General features: G+C 38.5%; 1 protein-coding gene and 1 long non-coding RNA gene across 5 annotated transcripts in view; one reads left to right on the forward strand and one right to left on the reverse strand.

The window, feature by feature from the left end:
* LOC139976434 (uncharacterized) overlaps positions 1 to 24,130 on the reverse strand; it is a 48,414-nt gene that overhangs the window by 15,586 nt on the left and 8,698 nt on the right. The window contains exon 2 of the long non-coding RNA XR_011796124.1: positions 18,338 to 19,678. This is a non-coding gene — a long non-coding RNA (uncharacterized lncRNA). The remainder of the gene's footprint in view (positions 1 to 18,337; positions 19,679 to 24,130) is intronic.
* Positions 1 to 24,130, forward strand: part of LOC139976430 (uncharacterized) — a 101,288-nt gene that overhangs the window by 8,771 nt on the left and 68,387 nt on the right. The window contains exon 1 of one of the 4 annotated variants that reach the window (XM_071985150.1): positions 9,468 to 11,478. The exons of 2 other annotated variants lie outside the window; for them this stretch is intronic. In XM_071985150.1, the coding sequence (XP_071841251.1) occupies positions 11,461 to 11,478 (18 nt within the window). In that variant the 5' untranslated portion in view covers positions 9,468 to 11,460. Of the gene's footprint in view, positions 1 to 9,467; positions 11,479 to 24,130 lie in introns of those variants that run through there. One more of the 4 variants, XM_071985153.1, reaches the window with a different exon arrangement.

Genomic DNA, 24,130 nt, shown 5'->3' on the forward strand with positions numbered 1-24,130 from the left:
GGAGGTGGTGTGGATAGGAAATGATCAAGAGGTGGGGACTGGATGGGGAGGTGGTGTGGACAGGAAATGATCAAGAGGTGGGGACGTGATGAGGAGGTGGTGTGGACAGGAAATGATCAAGAGGTGGGGACGGGATGGGGAGGTGGTGTGGACAGGTAATTATCAAGAGGTGGGGACGGGATGGGGAGGTGGTGTGGACAGGAAATTATCAAGAGGTGGGGACGGGATGGGGAGGTGGTGTGGACAGGAAATGAGCAAGAGGTGGGGACAGGGGATGGGAAGTGGTGTGGACAGGAAATGAGCAAGAGGTGGGGACAGGGGATGGGGAGGTGGTGTGGACAGGAAATGAGCAAGAGGTGAGGACAGGGGATGGGGAGGTGGTGTGGACAGGAAATGAACGAGAGGTGGGGACACTGGATGGGGAAGTGGTGTGGACAGGAAATGAACAAGATGTGTGGACAGGGGATGGGGAAGTGGTGGATATGGGATGAAGCAGTTGAAGGAATAGGGCATGGAAAAGTGAAGCATGAAGCATTTATTGTTCAAATTTTGTTTTATAGCAAATTTTGTCTAATAACAAAGTACTATGTGATTTCTCTGTACAAAAACTGCCAGCAAGTTGCCCATTTTGCATAACATTTTTGGATGTTGTAGTGGATAAATCATTCCCTGTAAAAAGGAATATATTGAAGAGGGAGGAAGAAAGTGAAAATGAGTGGCGGCGGCCAAGGACAATGTGAAGGAGAAAGGACAGGTGAGGGGAATGTAACTTAGGCGAGATGCGAATAGGATATGAAGAGGCAAGGGAAGGGGAGGAGAAAGGGAATTGGAAAAGGTTAACAGAATGAGTCAAAGGGAATGAGAAAGAGAGAATTAACAAAAGGAGAACATCAGAGGGAAATGGAGATGGGACAGTTTTGAGGGGATAGGGAAGCGAACGGGTGGGGGGGGGGTATGAGGGCAAGGAGGAGGGAGAAAAGCCATTGAAAGCAGATTCTTAATTTGTACTTGAAAAAGCTCTAGTTTAAATGGGTTGGTGTTATATTCTGGTGGACATTCAGCAAAAGCTGAGTTGGGTCAGCAGGAGTGTTTCATTGATGATTTGGCATTGAATGACCCTTCCATGAATGACCATCCTTGATATGTATGATGTGAACTGTTTTGTATGTAAGATATTTCTGATAGCCTTTCAATATATATATATTGGTTGTAAACTTGATGTGCCAACTCACCCCACTTCCTCCTTCTCCCACACATGAGTCCCTCCTCCTACTGGAATATACCCATGGAAATTTCTTGTGTGAATCTTCATTGACAGCTGTAGAAACTCTGGCTTGCAAGCATGCCTTTTTGTCTTATGAATTTTACTCCACATAAATGACAGTTTTTTTTAACCCTTGAGCTTTTTGAAGCATTTCCAGCTAGAGAAAATGATTTGAAAATACACTTAAAGTTATATATAAAGTTAGTCATGAGAGATATGTTACCACTATTACCATTGGATTGAGTGTTCAGCAACCACATTTACTGAGTAGTTTATTTTTTTTTTGGCCTGTTTACATACAGTACAGATCTAGTTGAAGTCTATGGGAACAGTGGGGATGAAGTTGGCCATACTCAATCTCTGTCAGCAACTTGAAAGACAAATGCATACATCCTTATAAATAGGAAAGGTATGAGAAGTATGCAGACTTGCAACCCAGAAAAAAAAGAGAAAAGAAGAAAGAATTATGTACAGTAGGTGGGTTCCCCCACTAAACTAGCGGGACAACAAGTGGTTGAATAAAACAAACTTATTAGTCTGACATTCTTTCAGTACACCCACTCATTTTGCCAACTTGGAGTACATCAATCCACTGGCACCCACCCTTTGGTTTGCCAAGCCCGTCCTACTTTTAATCCCCTTAAGACAAGGAAGGATTAAATGCACATATTATACTTAAAACTTTAAAGGTTCCCAAAAATATTTGCATGCAATTAAAATAACCCCAAGGCCAAGCAAGTTCTGTGAACTTTGGGCATGATTGACCTTTGGCCATGAAAGACTTGATTCAGGACTCAGGACTTGATTCAGAAAAAAAAAGAGTTGAAGGGGGGGACTCTGAAGGGGTATGGATGTACATTCCTGGCATATTTCAACAGCAGGTGTCCATTGTGTAAGTACTATGGAAATAGGGGCTCCAGTTTCTTTTACCTCAGCAATGCATTCCCATGGCTATTACTAACATACTCAACCACAGAAATATGCAAAGTATGTCATATATGCAATTGTTATTATTTTCCCACACAATAGGTAGAGTGAAGAGGTAACCATGCAGTATACATAAGCCAGTAACGGTACTTTATAACTATTATATCCTGCCAGCATCAAATTTATTTCCATACTTGGCATTTTTTTCCAGTCCGATATATTAAACTGTATTATTACTGTCCTAGACACAACTTCTACCTTGCTCTGATTTGCATGCTGGGAATACCTATAAATCCAAAAGTGTTCTAAATGCAAAACTAGAAATATTGTAGAACCTTAAAATACTGTAAATCTGCATAGTGTTTTATGATAAGCAAAACAATTAGAAAAAAAAACTACAGTAGTGATGGCATGTTGTTCCCTTCTGATCTCTCCTCATCCTTCCTCATCTATTCCTGCTGCTCTTTCCCACAGCCTTCCTCAACATCTCCAATGCAATCTTCCCATTCAAATTCAAGTAAAATATATTTAGCACCAAAACTGGGCAATTACAGCTCACTATAAACAATAATTTAAGATTGAATAAGAGAGGAAAAGCAGAGGACATGAAAGATTAATATGACAAAAGTTGAAGCACAAAAAAAAAATCAATCCTACAAAAAATTATACATAATACACAAGAGAATTTAACCACAAAGGAAATAAACCAATTGCACATTCCTTTCCTTACCTTTCTAATGCCCTTCTTCATTTCTCATGATCCCCCCCCCCCTCCTCGTACCCCTGTTCTTCTCAAGTCCTTGGTCCTCGCTATGAGCACTGCTTGTACTAAATCTACAGACCTACCATGGAAACCTTTGCTCGTGCATCAAGAACCACATTCTGTAAACCTATCTGGTCAGTGTTTAAATTAAAAAGAAAATCTAAATTTTACTCTTAATTTACAACCCTCGACAGTCCTCGTAATACAAAAGCTTTCCCACCAACTTATTGAACTCATGATGTAAAGTACAGAACATCCAAAACCCGACAATTTTCACAATCATTTCCTGATCTGGTAACAATGTATTTTTTTAATTTTTTTTAAACTTTACCTTGCATATTAAAGTCGGCTGAGTGATATGTGCTTTAATTTGCTCAATTGTTTGAACGAAGCCCTATTAAATCTCAATATAACACACTTAACATGTGATACATGTACAACAAGAATGTAGTGTATTAGTACGGTATACCTGTGTAAGCATCCATTTGGTCCAGTCAGCTATTAAAGTTTACAATACTCTCAATTTCCGGCGTCGTAAGCTTCCGGTATGGAAAGTGCAAACGCTTTCTGCTATGCATTATTGATTGAGCTGTGCATTGTCGATGCCCACTTATTTTTTTTTTATCTTCAGCGCTACAATATGAAGCTAATTTTGGCTTGTGCAAAAAGTGGCAAAATGGCCAGCTGGACAAAGCGTCAGGAGGGAAGATGAGGTTACACCTTGCATTTCCGTTTTGCAGGTGGTTTTGCAAACAGGTGAAGGTTTTCATTTTGGAAAATATGAGAAAGAGCGAGTTTCAAATGATGTGAAATCTTGCTTAAGTAGGAAATGGATCTGACACTAAAGTTAACCTGCTGTGGTTTAGAAAATAATCAATGTGGTCCTGAAGTAAAAGATAAATGTTTTTCCTCTAGATTTAATCGTAATTTATCCTTCAGAAAGTAAATCAATCGAAGCTGTTTTCGGAAAAAATGTTCAGTGTAATGAACAGCAATTCATGCAGTAATTTGTACAGTAAGATGGTGGAAAGTTAATTAATTCATTGCCAAAAATGGAATAAATAAAAACTAATAAGATAAACTAATAAAGAGGATGACCATCGTAACTGCTAAGTAACGAAAACCAAGTAATACTACAATATGCAAATTATCTGCAGAAGCATCTAACAATATTTGTGATTCATATGGAAAAATTTTATAAACTTGCACTTTCATTATGTAGGTTACTGTAGCTCAAGTTCTTAGGGTGAAACATAGGAAAGATATATGTATTTTCCATCTAGTACAACCTTCTTATGGGTGATCTGTCTGCAGTTGGGTTACTTCAAGGGAGATATGAAGGATTTCTGGAGATTGTCAAATTTGCAAGCTTCATCTCATTTATAGCAAGTACATACATAATACATGGCAATAAATCTTTTAAAGAAAACCTGTGAGAGACCTTCATGATGACACATTGAGACATACTTGTTCAAGTCTTCATCTTTTGTGTGTGAAATGAGTATTAAAACTGAAAGTATCCCCCTGATAGGAATATCTTAATTGTGTGGAGAATTCACTACTATCACAAATATCTCTTCACATATATATATATATATATATATGATGTAATGATGATACTTGGGCGTGCTTAACTTCTTTAACGGTTCACATGATGAAAATTGGCAAAGCCCTGAAAGGTGTGAAGTAGCTGTTAACTCGCTGACTCATCTAACAAATTAAGGACGTGACATCATTGTCCAACACAGACAGACCCAAGTACAGTACGCCCTGTACATGTCAAAGACTGTAAGGAAGAACTTTCATAACAGAGTACCAAGTGTGAAATCGTGGAGCCATGGCTATTATGTCAGCTGTGTATTGGAATGTCACCCATTCATAAAACTGTAGCTCAGTAGATAAATGATCCCTTTATAAACTTGCACGAGATCAATCTATTTGAGTTCCGGTAGGCTTTTCAATGGTGAGCATTCCACATAGGCTAGGGAATCTTTGTAGATCATTTGTATGGAAGGTTCTAGAAGTTCATTAACTTTTGTTTAAAATTATAGACTAAAGGATCATGGGACTTGAGTTGGGAACACAAAAAAAAAGCACAAACATGCACACACACACACACATACACAGTTTGCGCTAAATGACGCAAGCCTACGAGAAATGCAGCTTTTTGAGTTTGGCCGCAATGGTACTAGTTTTACTCAAAATTGGTAAAGTAAGTATTATCAAATCTACAGTATGAAATGTTTCCCCGCAAGGAAATGAGGGCAGTATTGAAGAACTTAGCATTCATAGACTCTAGATGTGTGACCCCCATACTGAAGGAGGCCATGAGCAAGTAGCTTTATTAAATTTACTTTGCTTCTCCACTTACCTGTCTCCCCACAACAACTGCACTCTCATTCAGATACTGTGTCTATAGTCATCTGGTCACGTTGGTGACATTGACCTCCCTACAGAGCAGGGTCTGGTCACCTCTGGTATATTTTTCGCATTATGAATAGATCTGCAGCGTGCATGATCTGGATACTGTACTTTTCAAAGTAAATTTGCATTTTTAATGGCAAATGCATAGAATTTCAACTTTTTTTTTTTACTGTATGAACATGTTGGTAGTTTAATTGAAATGATGTGTTGTTGTCTGTTGGGCTTTTGTAACCCGAGTGCAACAAACTATGTTGTCACTGTAGAAGCCTTTTTTTCAGCAGGGGCGAGAGCTGGTTATTCGATAAACACAACCACCTACTGAAATAACATTGGAATGATGATGTAACCTCCAGACCATGGAATGTGAGGGGTCCCACTGACAGGTGAAATGTGTAATCTGTACATACAGGATACAGTACATACCATCCAGATAACTTTCTGCATCTTCAAATGAGGAGATTGTCTGTTAAATTATACAGTCAATACATGAAGCACAATTATGTGGAATGCAAATTATGCAACTGATCATTATCATATACTTTACTCACTTCTGCATCCATTGGGGGAGGTGCGGCTTTCACATAGGTACTACTAATATTACCCTTACCGAAATCCCAGATCTGGCTTTATATCTGGTTTAATCTGGCCATATCAAGCCAACATATGGCCATATAAAACCAGATATACCTTGCTATGAAGACTATCCAGATTTGCAGATTAAGTTTAGTCTGGCCATATAAAGCCAGATATAACTTGATATACAGTTATTCCAGATATATGGGTTTTAGTTTTATCTGGCCTAGATATGGATGCCATAAAATTTAACCAGATAAAATTTATATGGGCCATACAAAACTTCATTTTATATCGAGCTATATCTGCCCAATTTTTTATCTGGCCAGATATAAATTTCAGATCTGGAGCAGATCTGGCCCAGATCTGGCCCAGATCTGGATTGTTATATCTGGCCCAGATCTGGGATTTTGGTAAGTGACATGGGAATGGTATCATTACTGAATCTACTGTCTATGCAATTGTTGTGTATAAATATTATGAACTCTAGGACCAAGCGTTTCTGCCCAGAATTATCTCTTCAAGAAAATGTTGGTAGTAACTTAAATTTGTGGGTGCTTGAGTTTCTTGTAACAACAACTTGTATAAACTTTTTACCAAGGAATGTGAAAGTTAATTTTCCTTCTTTAGTTTGATACATTCTGAGCATATTTTCACCAGTTATTTGGCCAGATTTTGTGAAACCAGGCTAAATCTGTTTCTGGCCAGATCCAAGTATAAATTTGGACCCAGTGCATCCTTAATACATTTGGCTGGTTCATGCTATCAGGAACTCTATTAACCACAATCTATGTCTGACAGGCATTGCACATTGGTGTATATTACAAATTAAGTCCTCAATTTATCAATACATAATCAAGTCTCATAACCAATATACGTTTCTCTCCTCATCTCTGTCAGCCCACACAAATCTTTCGTAACCTAACGTACAAAGACGTGTTACATAATCAAGTCTCATAACCAATATATGTTTCTCTCCTCATCTCTGTAAGCCCACACAAATGTTTCGTAACCTAGCGTAACAAAGACGCGTTACTGTGTTGCGACCCCCGGGTTTGGTTGCAAATAGAAACGGACAGGTCGTCTGCGGCAGTTGAACATTTAGACTATCCATCTATCTCTAGCAAGAACTCTTCTAAGGTAAATGTCACAGACCTCGCGGAGGATGGTTGGAAGCGGCGTGGATTATGACGACGTTTAACCCAATTCTTTCCCACTGTGTGCAATCTTTTGCCCCACCTGCTCACGTCTGTGTGTGTGAATATATATAGGTATTGGACCTTGATTTGTCTGTATTAAATGACTGTACTGTAGCTCTAAGTTAAAGCTACTGTACATGCAGTTGAACTAACGACGTCTGGCATTTCTGTAGACATTAAGTAACGACAACGATATTCCAAGATATTTTCAGATCTAGGGATCAATTGCATTTGTAATTCGCACAGGGGATACTTCAAGCCATGTTTAATATCTGTCATAATTTTGGATGGAGCATGTGGGATGAGATGAGTGGGCAGAGGGGTGGGAAAGGGGAGAGAGAGAGAAAATAAATGCTTGTTAGGACGTGTGTAGAAAATTAACGTCTGAAAGCAATGTTTAGTGTCAATTTGGTTAAAAATTTGTCTAGATACTAGTACAGTATCCAAAACAATTCCCGTATATCTCTAGGTCATTTACTGGCATTATTAGAGCTCTTGTTTCGAAGTCAAGTTTATTTCAGATAGTGGAACAACAGCAAAAGGTTTGAATTTATGTATAACTTTGCTCCTCGCTTTCCTGTCTCCCCACAACCTTAGCACTCTCAACCGTGCATAGAATGCACTGGTAACCTTGCTGTTTACATATGTAGCACGGCATCAAGGGTCAGCAACTATGGGTCGCATAACTTTTTTCGATGCTTGCTGGATTTTTCCAGTGTACTACTGTACATTTAGAGTTTTCAGAGCTATACGGAGATCAATTAAGTTACTTTTTGCTCTAAAACCAAGTTCATAGTCCACATTGGTTGTCATATTCTGAGGGGGTGGGGTCTGTTGTGGACATCACTTCATCTAAGCCACTTGAATTACGATAATTTACATATCAGGGGCAGTTCCGCAATCCGAATGTGTTTAATCATGGGCGGTACAAATGTCGGTCAACTACAGTGAGTTGTACAAACCAAACCTTATTAAAATGTACGTAGTGTGATTGAAACCGAGTGTTAACAAACTTGACTCCGAGCCCCTGCAAGTAAGCAAAAGTTAACATTGCTTATGATGAAGTCCAATAAGTTGTCTTTACTTCTAAGGGGAGCAACTAGCATTGACATATATATCCACTTTAATTGGGAATGAGTTGTTGATCTCAAGACCCGAGATCGAATGGTAATTACCCTGGACTCTTTCCCACAAACACAGAAGTGTAAAAGACTTACAGTAGACTGTATGACTATCACAAGCTGATTTGTATCTATAGCCAAACATCTTGACCGTTTTGCGCTTGTGTAATAATTTGTTGATCCACCACTCCCAAGATTGTTCAAGACCCTGGCATTCTGCTGTTACTTTGCCTGTTACAATTAATATGAGTGCGCGCTCGCATCCTATTTCAAAACCCTGTCAAAACCAGTCTTGGTAGATACAGAATATTCATGTTAGGCTGACGAACTTTACAAATGGGAACGCCTATCGTTGAGGAAATGTCCAAGAAGTTCGCTTTAAGGCTAATTCCCCTGACAGGCAGATTTGTGGAAGGGCGCCCTCAGTTAGTGTTATAATTCGACCATATCTAAAGAACGAACGTCTTGACCAAGACTACCCCCATTGTGAAATGTACATGCATTGGGGTCAGCCTCCATTTTATAAACATGAAAACTTTTGTTACAAAAAACTTCAATTATTTGAACAAACATACAACTTTGAGCTTATGATTTTATCAACTATACAAGAAAAAACAGTCCACTGGAAAAAAATTAGCCAGTAGATTGTTTGGCTTTCCCTGTTGTCCTTTGCATGGCAAATAACTGCTAGAAGAGTCTCACTCTAGTTCAAGCATTTGTTTTTTACACAAAGCTAAACCACTCAGTTGTTGTCAGTGTTACTTGTCCCAAAGAGGAGGGGGAGTTCCCTTCAATAATTCTAGCGAGGGTATTCCCACAACATTTGTACCCAGAGTGTCCATAACTCTATTTACAGTAAACAATTCTTAGGACATTTATCAAACTTATTGAAAAGAAGGGGTGAGGGGAGGGGGTGAATAAATGAAAATGGGGACACCCCCATACTTTGACATTGCAAGGGGTATTCCCTCTCAGAGATGTTTGGGATAACTTAATTCCCTCGTCTGTGCCCACATCCTCCCTTCATCAGAAAGCTCACTTGATTGATGCTGAATAAAAGGCACTGTGTAGAAAGGTAGTCCTGCAGCTGGGGGTTCTGTAGCATATTGTAGTCAGGCGCTGTCACTTAACATTGTGTTATGCAGTTTCACAACAAAAAAAAATGAAGGGAGGGGTTGAGGTGGGAGGGGGGGGGGAAGGGCACTGCTGTACTCTGGAGATAACTTCTACAGTTTGATGGTGATTCATCCTTTACTGCAGAGGATTTTGCAGCTCTGCTGCAGCTTTTGTTTGTGACAAATTTCATTTTTTCAATTAGGGACATGCAGAGAGAAGCATAATGACATAGGTCGAGGGAAATGGACAGAGAGAGCCCTCAGATCTCTCGATAAACACACGGAGATGGCTCAATGTGCAGAGTAGCCTGGAAGGGCCTACATTTGCAATCAGAGCAGTAGCATTGGGCAATGTTTTTGTTGGCCTGATTGAAATGCTTTTTTGGGTGACCTATTAAGGACCTGAGTCAGTTTTGTACTTCTTCTGTTCTGTGCCATGTAAATTTATTACTAATGCTAGACCTGACCTTCAGTTATATATGTCAGAGGAAGTTACTATCATTTCTTAAAATGATGGATTGGGGGAATAGTTATCACAGACATTCTCAGTACATAATAAAGGATGTGGTTGCATAAAATAGCAGGTTAGAATTGCCTGGTAAAGGTTAGACCTATAAGACACAGTTGTTTTGGAGAGCACTCACTGGTTGCAATATGACTGCAACTACTGTACAGTAGTAATACTGTAGGACAACAATACTGGTTGTAAAACAAACCCACTTACAATTCTGATTGCTCTTGTGGTATAGGTGGTATAGGCTTCAAAGCCCATGGGACCGCTAAGTTTTAACTGGCTAAGCTATACTTAATAGCCATCTGTATAACACCACAAAATTTTACCAACATATCACAACCATGAAAAATTTATGATGACAAGCCTCGAAATATCTCAACCAGTTAGCTCTGAATAATTCATTAAGAGATGACTATGGCACAAAATTAATTTTTGATTTGTTGTACACTGTTAATAACACTTCTTCTTCTACCTGTAAGCACTGGTTGTGTTTCTATATCATGTGTAATGTTTGAGAAATGATCCACAGCTACCTTCATCAATAAAAGTGACTGGCCTATTAAGTCTAATAATAAGATAAGTTTCATTTCTAAGGAGTCAATATGTAATTTGTAAATTTTGGAATTTGCTGGTTAACTAGAGGATTAAATTTAAAGGAGGACCCTTTAAATTCCTAGGGTTTTGCCATCTCCTCCTCCTCCACGCCCCCGCTACCCCCATCACATTTCCTGTGGGTCTAAGTATGGCGTTGAAACGTACCTCGTTATGCCCTCTTTGAACTAACACCCTGTGAGCATTGTGGTCAACAATGTTGCACTGTAGACCTTGATAGCTATTCATGGCACTGATAGAGCTGTGGTTTCTGTTCACTCCTTTATTGATGGTGCTGTGTACTTGTAGTATAATGCACTGTATGTCAACAAGAACTGCTGTCTAGATCACCCTATGACATCACAGTTTGGTTACCATGGTGAAACAAATTTGTGAATGAAATCTAGTTGGGGATGGAGGCGTGGCCTTCTGCTGCAATGTATCCTGTCTGGATCCCTGCAAGTTTGTATGCATATGTCAGTGTATGGTTGTAGCCCTGCTATTAGAATAACAGGCATGTATATGTGTGTTGCAATAGAATCTGCTAGAGAAGAGCGAGCACGTGTGCACAATTTCTTATGCAGAGTCTCACATCAGTTAGGCAGGAAGCTGCGCACATGTGCAATAGACGACCTGTGTTTTGAATTTGCGTGGGTAGAATTTTTTTACATTATGGTGGTGGCTATGACACGTAAGCTTTGAGAGTGACTCCTGCAGCATTCAGTGAATGAGATGACGGGCTAGACACAGATAACCAAAAAAAAAAAAAACAGATGAATTGTGCCTTTCTTACTTTCTGTTTTCCAAAAAAACTTGAATGATTTCAAGTTGGGGACTGCGGCCAAAGGGGAGACTTCGGAATCCTTATTAGAGTGACCACACCTGTTTGTTTTCTTATTTTGGAGGGAATTCCCCATGAGAGGAAATCTAGCTGCAAGCTGATGGAGAATTGCCGGATGTTTTTCACAGATGGTAGGGAGAGAGAGAGTGAGTGTGTGTGCAATTGAATGTGTATTTATTTCATCTGAATTTTAAGTTGTTGTTTTTTTTTCTTCTTTTCTTTTCTTGTTCTTTTATCTTTTGCAAGGATTTTATTGTGCAAGATGTTGGGGGTGTTGTTATTGTTTTTCTTGGGAAACTTCATGGAGGAGAAAGGGGGAGTTATTGGTTAATTCCCTGCCTATATCATTGTATGTAGACAAGATTTCTAAAGTAAGTTATAGAATAATATATGTATGCCTGTGACTCATACTACATGCCAGATATCCTGATGTGTGGAGGAGGTTAAAATCAGACCCACTCAAAGACTCTTCAAGGGCTATTTCATTCTTTTTTGTCTTTTCTCTACTTTTTTTTCCCTCTCCTCTGTGTTCATATTTTGTGTAAACAGGACATTTGTTTTCCCCCAAATTGACAGCAAAAATTTTGCATATTAGGTTTATATTGACTATACCAACTGTGTAAAAGTAACAATGTTTGTGTGTTGGATTTGCTGACTTAATATTATTTTCCACCCATCTTTCATGCTTTTGTTTACGTGTTACATATCTGCATGTCATTGTGATTTCACTGAAACACTTACCAACAATTTTCATGTGAGTGTGACAATGACAATGACAATGTCACATTGGAGACTGTAGACTTTCACATCATTTTTATATTCAATCGTTGAAGCTGTTTAAGTTGTCAGTTGTATATCAAAATTTAATACAATTAGTATCATCATAAATTGGTGGAAATGTGTAAAATAATAGCCAAAATTCATCAACTTTTTCGGACATACTTCTCTCAATGTTTAGTCACGTTTTGTTGATCATACAGGTCTTAACTTCATTCCTTATTCTTCATTTCATTTCTAACATTGCCTATTTTGGTTTACTTTTTCCCTTTCAATCACATTATTTGTAATCTATCTGAATTATCGCTTTTCGTACAAAGTTTTGTGTGTATTGGTCTTGTAAACTTAAATATCCAACCGAATAGAACATGTGATTATGGGTATATGTTTACAGTATATAATGTTACTTTCGATCTGGAAGAAGTAAAATTTATCTGCACTCATCATACCATACCACAGAGTGGATTGAGCATTTACTGTCAGATACGTACTTAAATACTTCAAATTTGACTGGTGTTTGGCAGGTTTCATATTACAGAAAAAAATCTTGATTATTCAAATTTCGAAAGATCTACTGTATGTCAATTTGTCCATACATACTGTACTTTTAAATTTACGTAAATTGCAATATTCAAATCAGTCTCTGCAAACCGTACTGTGTTAGAACTTTGTACAAAATGTCTTCGGTGCATAAGACTTCCTTCGAGAATTTTGTCAATCTTTGAAATGTGCAGAACTGCAGAGCTAGGAAGAGACAAAGATCGGTGGGCCTTTTACATTACCGATGTGCACCAAGGAAGGAAGTACACGTAGCATAGTGCTTTCTACCGAACTAGTGACTACTGTAGAGGTGAGACAACCGACAAAATGTACACGCTTCCCCTGCCTTTTGGCTGAGAGCATGTGTAGTATCTGTTCTCTTTCTACGCGACTGGTGATACACTTTTGACAATGATCATGTACAGTAGTCACATAGTCTTCATGCGACAGGACTGTTGAAAAGAAGTTTGGTGGTTTGGTTTTCGTGATCAGGTTCATTCTTGGGTGACTTTCCTTTCAAAAAGTATGTATGTACATGTGTAAAACTTCTACTCATTAAAGAAGAATTGTTTTTTGTCGTTGTTGTTGTAAACTACAGTACATATTAATTTGGAAAACTGGTAATTTAGTTTTGATCCATCTTTTAGAAATACGAAACAGGTTGGTGTAACATGATACGTACACACACTGCGCAGTATGTGTAGTATATATTCAACTGCGGGTGGTTTAATGGTCGTGAACCAAGGTTAGCGTTACGTCAATAAACTGCGCGCCTCGCTGACCTGTCTGCCCATAATCTTAGCACTCTCGTTCTACCGTGTCCAGAATGAACTGACCAGTAACCTTTTAACGCTACATTGCAATTGGTTTCAGTTCATTTTACTGCATTTTATAGCAACTTTTTGTGATTGGTCACAAATTAACCCAAATCTTCCAGATTTATTTTACTAAGAAAATTTTGCCATTGATCCAGCATTTTAAGATACTGTACCAGTCTAATAATAATTTTATTCCAAAGGTTTTCTTATGAGTTGATACAGTATCTTACTGAATTTGACTCAATCAATCCTCATACTGTACACTTCGTTGCTGCATCTACAACTTTCAGTAAGTAAAAAATGTACAAAAGTGAAGTGGAAATGCTAAAAATAGTTTGATCTGTAAGCAGTGTTAGTGCTACAGTAGGATGTTATGAAAAAGGGTAAGGGGTGGGGTGAGATGATTTTCCATTCAATCTTTTTCTTTGGAGGGGGGGGGGATCTTCAGTTGTAAAATTATGTCTATTACCAGGTGTGCATATTAGTACTATTGTACTTGTCTCTTACTGTACTTTTCAGTCTTCTCTTTCTGTATTGAGAAGTTGAAACAGACACCTTCCAATCCTAAAAGGGTCCTCTGTGGAAGGAATGTGGTAGTGGCAAAAAAAGAGATGAAATTTATTCTGAGCAGATGAAAACTCTTGTGTTAGCCTGCTGTGTTTTTGTAGGATGTGTCTTTTCAAATTCCAGTATATATGCACAACTAAACATGGCTGATAAACTTGCCTTGGCCTTCTGTGTTACCTACAAGAAGAACCATCTTTCTAACATACCTCATCCCTTACCCCTATCCTTATCCTTAGACCCCCCTCCCTATCTAACGGATCTGTACCAGCCTCGAACATTTTAGATAAAGCAAATCATTACACACTTCTTTTTTTGAAATAATTGTCTTGAAATGCAACCCCTTCCGACTCTGAGAACTTCCGTTTCTCTAGGCTTTCTGAGCAACATCTTGATAAGCAAATAACAATTTTACTCGATTTGAGTAGAAATAACAATTTTTGTTGAATATCAGTGGGCTGAAATATTGCCTATAAAGTAACTTTTTGAAATTAAGCTGTTTTCTCTATTTTCAATCACCTTCACCCCCCCCCCCCCCCTCTCTTTCTTTAAATCCATCTATTATTACTGCAGTAAGTGAGTGCTACCCACCCACGTCTTTATTTCTCAACAGATCAGCTCGCTATAATTCACCTGACCATGCTCGCACTGCGTGGCGGCATTTCGTCGCTACTTATTGCTAGATGTACGTAGCCAGTACGAGTTAAAATAGTGAAACCTTCTCACTGAAATTTGGCAAATCGCATTAGCAATAGACTCTCCGGAAGTTTTTCATAAAATTCGCACGGCTGCTTTCATTAGATGGCGATGGAGAGGAAGAAAGGCAAGGCTTTATGATTGTTTTGTTTTTCCGATCTTCAAGTCCGACTATATAAGGTGGGGGGGGGGAAGGATTCAAACGTCATAAAAGTGAAACAAATACGTGTAAGGGATGCGATATGGCAAGTAAAGTGTGGACTTAACTGATTACAGGTAGTAGTGAAGGAGAAGGAGAGAGAAAGAAGTATTTAGTCTTTGGGAGAAATTAGAGAAATTAAATTTGGAAATAAAAAGATGCACGGAAATATCAATGTTCACCTAGTAAATTTGTCTCTTTCCTCTCTCTTTCTCTTTGGAAGGTCAACTGCATTAAAATTATAACAGTTTACTTTGAAAGGAGGGAGAATTTTCTGCAGGTGTTAATCGTGGTATATATTCATATAAAACGCAGGAAATGTTGAAGGCTTGAACTTCTGGAAGTACAAATCCTAGAGCTGCAGTAGTTTGATTTGGGATTTGAATTAAGGAAAAGATGTGCAATGAGAAATATATATTCTCAGAGCATTTTAGTCCTTGCCCATCCCTACCTCCTTCTCCACCTGGCCCCTCTTTTCCCTCCCTCCTCCCTCCCACCCCCTATATATACCTCACCTCTGGATAATTGGCTGTCCTATATACTGGAACTTTATCTACATTAACCATAACTTATGACTTCAGGTTTTCTACACAGTATGATGGATAAACGCTCTTCTGCTTTGACAATATCACTGCCAACTTTTAGTTAAGTGCCCTCTCTGTTGTCTCAAGGGGGGGGGGGGACCCAGGAAAGAAACCCCAAACCAAAGCAAAACTCAATACAAGAGGTATATGACCAAAGAAATAGTTTGTAAACTTTAAAACAAATTTGTTGCAGTATCCCCAATATACTGTATCTTCCCCGTTTTTCCAACTTTTCCCTTTCTAAAAAGTGCACAACAATATGACTCACATTGTCAAAGTAAAAAGGCACTGCTGCAGTTTTCCTTCTAAGTAATATTTTTCTAATAAAATGTGGAAGCATGTGATGAGGTGATCATGGTGGCAAGGTCTGTAATAGTCATGTGAGTACCGACATCGTCCTCGTAGTCGTCGGCCTCATTTTTTTGGTAAAGGTCACTCATAGGAAATCTTTTTCCTGGAAGTTGAGGGACACTATGTTCCAAATTTGTCTACGGAATCCGGTATCCTGTAAATTTTTCTCTCCCCTCAGGTTAATTATAGAAGAGTCGATGACCACACCGTTAAAACTGCTGAGGATGTTAATATATGCATCTTTCTATATACAGTACTACTCAAGTAATTCAGCTGGAAAAGCAAGATAGAAGTGGGAATGTTATTAAGTGTTTTGTATTGTGAGTATTAGTTTACAAAACAATGTGGGGATCGTTTGCAATGTGTGTACTGTATTCCTGCAGTCAGTGACCCAAGTAATGTTGTCTGCGAGGAGAAGCAGGGCTTAAAAGCCAGAAACGAGAACATGGAGTCCTGTTCATAGTGTGGGTGGGTGTTCAAGGGGGATTGATGTCTGGACCTCCCCTTTGATTGAGAGTGCTTATTCAAAATGGTGGGATCTTTTGAAGCTTTAAGAGCCAGTGTTCAGTATGCCTTCAATTTCCATCGAATTAGTAAAATTAATCTACTGCACAATCAGTTCTTTCCTACTACACTTCTCTGAAAACGTAACTGATAAACATAATATGAAACAAAAGATAGGACTTCTTGGAACTATAACACAAAATGCCACTAGAGGAAGTGGTTCGACAATATGACATTTGAATTATAATAATAATGTTGCTATTGGGGGGTGGGAGAGCGAGGGGGGCATACAAGTATTTCAAAATTTATACTGATATATTGAACTTTTCTCCAAATTTACACAATTTTTATTCCAACTGGTATGGCTTTAAATTGAAAATTACACCTTTACTCAGCCTCTCAAAAGCTATTGTAATGCCAAGAACCTGTTTTGATAACTTTGCTTTCCTATCTTCAATTAGAAACCTTTTAGAGTTTTCATCCACAATTTTTCATCGCTTAGTATGTTTAGAATTAGAATAGCAAGGAATGTTCCCACCAAACTAGGATTATCATCCATCACATGCAAATTGAAAAGAAAGAAAAAACAATCAAAATTGTACAACTTTTTACTTAATTATCAGAAATTAAAACTCAGTTGATCACTCAGGGCTAATGAATTCATAGCAATAGGATTTTTATTATTGAATCGAGTCCAACAATTTATCAGAATCTACTTCCTCAGTCTTCCATCTCGTTTGACGTCACTCAAGTTTATCAATATTGTGATGATATAATTTCTATTTTTAGAGTTATGTCAAACAGAAGGGAAGCTTTGAAGATTATCAAAACAGGACACGTCCATTTTTTCATCCTTAAGCTGTGTTTGTTGGATTTAATATAAAGCATGTCTAAACTTTTAAGTAAGATCTAGACCTGTACAATACATAACAAGAGAAAATGATGTAAACCAGGATCTGAGTAGGGGAAGTGGTGGGGTGGGGTGGGATGGGTGATAAGTGAAAGGGATGAAACTCTTGTTTAGCCAGGAAAATATAAAAGGTTATCAAAACAGGACATGTTATCATCCAATTGTCCAGTATTCAAGAAAGGGCAGAGGGAATTCTTGTTCAGCCAACTGGTATATCAGTCATACAACATGCTAAGAGTGTAATTGTGCCATGGGAAGGGGATGGAGGGGTGGAGGGAGATATAGAAGAGTAGGAGGAGGGATAGAGGAAGAGGATGGAGAAAGAGAAAAGAAGGAGGGGGAAAGGGAAATGAAGGATGTTAAATTTGTATAATTTTAACTATGTACGGTACGGTTTGATAATGTTCCTTAAAAGTGGCCACACTGTAATGTACACATCAAATTGTGGGATCTTGTACATGTATACAAGACACCATAAATCCACATAATTAGTACTCAGTTTATCTAAATCCTGTCAGATTTAGCTTGAATAATACCCAAGCTAAGGCGGGAGGGGGGGGGGGGGAGGCTTAATTGTTAAAACTCTATAACAGAAGGGGGTTTTGGTTCTGTCTGTGTAAATATGTTTTGAAGGAATTTACCATTGCCATTCAAAACGTCAGTGAAGTTGAAACCAGGATGCAAACACGACAATAGTTTGTTTTCATCTGTGGCAACGTATTGCACAGAATTCGACGACACTTTTTAATGCATAATAATTATTGTGTAATGTGTGTCCTCAGATCTTGGGATCATACAGAATTTAAGTTTGGAATTCACGGAAGGAAAACAAAGGCGTATTCAATATTCTGAAAATTCTGAAAACTGCCTCGTCGTCAGGAATGTCATGTGACCCTACAGTACATTCATAAAGTTCTAAATATAAAACAATTTCACAATTAATGTACGTACTTCACTTGGATTCATGGATTTGTCACAAATAATTTTCCTAGATATTGAGGGTTGATTAAAATGACATATACAGCAAGAAAACTTAGAAAATGTTGAAGTATTTGTACTTACGTTGCTCCGCACATGTCTCCTTACAACCATAGTATCTTGTGTCTCAAAGGGTCCAGTAACCGTGAAGCAATCTGGTAACCCAACCTCTCTCCACTGTCAGTGACCAGCCAATTCCATTCTTCTACGCTCCTCCTCATTCTATCGACCAAACTTTTCACAAATTTGTCACATCTTGTCTTTCAACTGGAAAAAAATCGCTGCCCCTCATTTGCCTCCTTACAACCATAGCATCTTGTGTCTCAAACAGTCTGGTAACTGTCAATCGGTCCGGTAACCTAACCTCTCTCCACTGTCAGTGACCGGTCACTTCTATTCTTCCACGCTCCTCCTCATTCTATTGACCAAACTTTCCACAAATTTGTCACATCTCGTCTTTCAACTGGAAAAAAATCGCTGCCCCTCATTTGCCTCCTTACAACCATAGCATCTCGTGTCTCAAGCGGTCCAGTAACTGTCAAATGGTCTGGTAACCTAACCTCTCTCCACGGTCAGTGACTCGTCACTTCCATTCTTCTACGCTCCTCATTCTATCAATGAAACTTTTCACAGATTTGTCACATTTCGTCTTTCAACTCAAAGAGTCGCTGCTCCTCAATTGTCTCCTGACAACAATAGCATCTCGTGTCTCCAACAGTCCAGTAACTGTCAATCGGTCCGGTAACCTAACCTCTCTCCACTGTCAGTGACCAGTCACTTCTATTCTTCCACGCTCCTCCTCATTCTATCGACCAAACTTTCCACAAATTTGTCACATCTTGTCTTTCAACTGAAAAAAGAGTCGCTGTTCCTCACGTGTCTCCTGACAACAATAGCAGCTCGTGTCTCAAACAGTCCATTAACTGTCAAATGGTCCGGTAACCTAACCGCTCTCCACGGTCAGTGACTGGTCACTTCCATTCTTCCACGCTCCTCATTCTTTCGATGAAACTTTTCACAGATTTGTCACATCTCGTCTTTCGACTCAAAAAGAGTCGCTGCTCCCCACGTGTCTCCTTATGTACATCAATTGCATCTCATGTTTCAAACAGTCCATTAACTGTCAAAATAGTCCGGTAACCTAACCTCTCTCCACGGTCAGTGACTGGTCATGTCCATTCTTCCACGCTCCTCATTCTATCGATGAAACTTTCCACAGATTTGTCACATCTCGTTTTCAACTCAAAAAGAGTCGCTGCTTCTTCCAACAATAGCATCTTGTGTCTCAAACGGTCCAGTAACTGTCAAATGGTCCGGTAACCTAACCTCTCTCCATGGTCAGTGACTGGTCACTTCCATTCTTCCATACTCCTCCTCATTCTATCGACCAAAGTTTCCACAAACGTGTCACATCTCGTCTTTCATCTGAAATAGAGTAGAGTGAATATAAATTTATTTTGCCTTGCCTGATTAAAACATAAATAAGTACGAGTAAGAAAACAAGTTGCAGAAAGGTAAATCGTATTGTGACGGTAATTGTTTTCCTTTGGATTTGTTTAGGCTAGTTCTATATTGATTTGAAGTGTTTTCATAAACAGAAAGTATGATAAGTCACGTTTGGAGGGGGGGGGGGGATGATTTTGTTGAGTGTGGATTCCTTTGTGACTTTATGAGAGTGAGATACAGAGGCAAAACTTTGATTCGTTCTGTGAATGATACTGTACATCTATGGTCACAGAAAGCAATTTTCAACGGAGAAACAAACTGAAAGTGAACATCAATAGTGAAGTATACTACGGAATTACGCACCTTGCAGCATTTGGCACCTCCTCTATTCATTTGGTTTCTCCATTTAAATGGAAGCGAGGATTACACAGCTTTCAAGGGTTTGTTGTGTTCTTGTGCAAAGAGGACAATAAATTATACCAGAAGATAGTGGAGATTGCGCAAACACTTTAAATCTTTTGTCCAATGGCCTGAGTTATTGCACATTTGGGTGCAATGCTCACATGAGTGTACTTGTTTCCCTGTTTTTAAAGTACGAGGCTGTTTTGGTGTTAAGTCATCTTCCTTCAGGTAGAAGCAAGATCAGAACACCGACAAGGATATTATCAACAGGTTTTGAAAGAGTAAATCAATTATTACCTAAATTGGGATGTAATGTGGTAACTCCAGTCTTGAACTAATTTAAATGTCATGTGCTCTACAGTATGCCCTTATTAGCAATAATTTTTTTGTTTTTAATACTCATACAGTATTTCATATTTTGGGAGCAACTTTAAACAGTTAAGACACTGAATTGTTTACTAGTTTAGTTAAAAGTACTTTACTTACCTGTATCCTCAAGTGAAGATTATTAAAAAGGATTAGTAACATAAGTTCCTCTTTAGTCACTCAAAAATACCTTTTTTTTTACTTTGGGTATCATTCTTAAAGCCCAAACAAAGCCAATTTATATGAAAGATTTATGTAAATGTTCCCTCTTCTTCACTTTATTATTTTTTCCGTTAAACTTGGGACATTCTTATTGAGTCATTCGAGTGACTCAACTTCATATGAAATTAAGATCAGTCACAAGGCCTCAACAGTTGTACGAAGAGCTTCTGGAAACAACATTTTTGCAAGAGAAGCTGAAAAAGGATAAAAAAAAGGGGGGGGGGGAAAGAAAGAAAAGTTAATTGGAAATTTTTGTTTGTTTGTGTGTGTTTTATGAAACTTTTTATCGTGCACCTCTGACAAAATTGTGTTCTAGATTCTGTTTGTGTTATCATGTTTCATAGCATGTGACTCACATTTAACATGAGTGGAACACCGAATCTGTGAATGGTGCGTCAAAGTGCTCGGTGAAAAAACACACACGTAAGACGAGAAGTATTAGTACGTCTCAATTCGTTGTCTCTTCATTGTACAAATTTATGTTCTGTACATGACACAATTCAAGAATGCACACATCTGTAACATAAACATTGAGTGAGTCAATGGAAGTGGGGGGGGGGAGGGGAGGGGAGGGGGAGATAGAAGAGATTGGTTTTGGCTAGTGAATATTTAAGGATCATCTAATTCTAGGGTGGGGTAGGGAGGGGGGCTTTGGAAGAATTGGTTGGAGCAGAAGATTTACAGTCTTTCTTTCTACAGCCAAAAAGGACTGTCAGTCAATATCATATGCTATAATTCTCCTTCTCTCTTCTCACTTCTCACTATCCAATCTCTGCCCTCTTTTCCCCTTCCCTCCCTCCCCCTCGTGTTTCCTTCCCTCCTTTGTTTCCCCTCCCAAACCAGGATGCCTTACTTGTACACTTCAGCTTCCCTCCTTCGGTTTTGCAAAATTTGTCATTTGATATACTGTGCCCTATGGTAATCAATAGTTTTAAGCCCTTTTCTAACATATTTAACAGTTTAATTATATTGCTTAGACTATACAGTTTTCCCTCCCCCTCAAAACTGCTCGCCTTTTTCTTCTCCTCGCCCCATCCCCCCCCCCCCACACAAACACACATATACTTTCCGTTCTTGAAATTTTGTTCATTTTGATAATTGTAAAATGCAATTGCAGCCTTTTGCTATAGATACTTTAAGCTCTCATATTACTGTACATGACACTATCAGTTGTACGCAGTAGCATATATTTAAGCACAGCACAAATCCACACACACACACACAGATGTACAGTACATCCCCAAAATTGGTAAAGTCTACTACTTCTTTCCTAACAAGCATGTTCGTTTTGCCTTGCCCGTATTTACCAATTGAAGGTTAGGCAGCGGAAGGCACCGCCCACTCACACTATATATCACGCTTCTTGTTCTCTCTTCCATTCATAAATTTTTAGGCTTTTGAAAAAAAATGCAGGTGGATGGAGTAATCCATTGTAAAGGTCACACAGCACTGATATATGTAAACAAGTCCTTTTTTTAATGAATATTTTACGTTTGTGTAAATTGTGGGTGCGACCAACGTGTGCATGCATTTATAGGATTATTTACTACAAAGCGTTGGAAAAATAATAAAAAAACTGATCTAAAAATATGAAAATTAGTCGGTTTTCTTTTTTTCGTCAAAGAAGAAATATTGCAGGAGTGGGTGGGAAGCAAAGTTGTAAGTATTAATATATATAATGATTAATATATATTTAATGATCCATGATCACCTATTTTAGCCTGAGAGTAATTTTATATTTTTTATTATTATTATCATGATTATTTTATTATTGTTTGTATTACAATATTTTAGAAGTGGATAGAGGAAACCTGTTCATGGTTACAAAATTTTAAAAAGATGAAATTAATTATCGGAAGATCGATGTTAATCTACTCTTGATACTTTGAGGTTCACAGTCATGTCGTTATTGGTTTTAGGAGGGAAATATTATATATTTCAAAATTTTGAACTGCCCTATATAAAAGTAGTGCACTAAATGTGCTCTGAGGACAATGGAAATAGTTACAGGAAATTAGGTATGTACAGTACAGTACAGGTATGTAATTCTTCAGTTCCAACATTCCTTGTGGTAAGGACTTGTAGCTGGCAAATGGACTCAGTTCTGGTACTAACGTGTGTCTTCTTCAAGAATACCTTATAGATTCCATTGAATTCTTTATTGCTTTGTGTGTAAAGCTTTAACTTGTCTGACAGAAATTACATGCCTACCCCAAAATTAATTGAACTACCTTTACACTCGTCCCCTCCCCCATCCCACCCCCATACTCTCACCCCATCCCCCATACTCTCACCCCATGCCCATACTCTCATCCCATCCCCCATACTGACACTTCCTCCCTCTCGATAACTGTAAAAGTGGTTAGGCAACAGGTACAATTTATATGTGTCAAATCGACATTATTTGCACATTGGCCAGCTCAAATTTCCTTATCTCTTTTTTGAAGCAATTATACTTGAGAAATTTCTGATGAAATAATTACACTTATATATGAACTCCAGATGTTTTGGTTCCACTCAGGAAGTTCTACATATATTGGAAAAGAACTACTTGAGTATTTTGCTCTTACTAATCTTCAGTGAATAAGTATAGCCTATTAGTAGCCTAAGGGTACACATTATTCCTACCCAAGTTGCAAGAATTAGTCTCCGCCTGTCATCGTTTTTTTGCATACACGGCATGCCATACTTCCTGTTGTTCCATTGTTGATCAGGTTTTTTTTCCCTTTATACTTGTTTACATAGTAATCACTGCATATATCGAAAAGTAAATACTTTTATTTTTTGTCTTCACAGAGGGTTTATCATAGATGACCTCACCGGTATTTCTGTGTTACTAAAAGATTCTAACAACCAATTAAAAGTTGCTTACAAGTGTAAAAGAGTACAGTGTTCCGGAAATGGGCTCCATGGGTTGTTTGTTAGATCAGATTTCAGAGCCATAGGCTATCATAATAATAATAATAGTAATAATAATCAGCAGTTTATTTTTTATGACCCTTAAGCGACCACAGATGTGGGAGAAACCCACAAGGGCTTATGGATTACAACTTACTGTACACGTCAGGTGGCTTCCAATTCAACTCAAATTTGGAATCTTTTCAATTAAGAAAGTCATTTCAGATGGGAAACCGTAGATTGCTCTTGGGATGAAAAACCCGCCTTACTATGACCCGGCCGGGTATCAAACCCGGAACCTCCCGATTGCTAAGCCTCATTGCTTCAAATTCCACCGCCTTTATCCACTCGGCCACAGCGCCGGTCTCTATTTGATACCGTCCATGTTTGACTCTGGAGGAGATTAAAAAATAAAAAGTCATCCATAGTTTTAAAGTCGATGGCGAACAGTCTGCAAACTATGGGACACGACCCAAAGAGTGTTTCGTGGAACAATTTCGATGGGTCAGATTTGATGGGTTGCAAGAGTTTGTTGACAGTTGT

This window comes from Apostichopus japonicus, chromosome 11, assembly GCF_037975245.1.
Source record: "Apostichopus japonicus isolate 1M-3 chromosome 11, ASM3797524v1, whole genome shotgun sequence".
NCBI lineage: Eukaryota > Metazoa > Echinodermata > Holothuroidea > Aspidochirotida > Stichopodidae > Apostichopus > Apostichopus japonicus.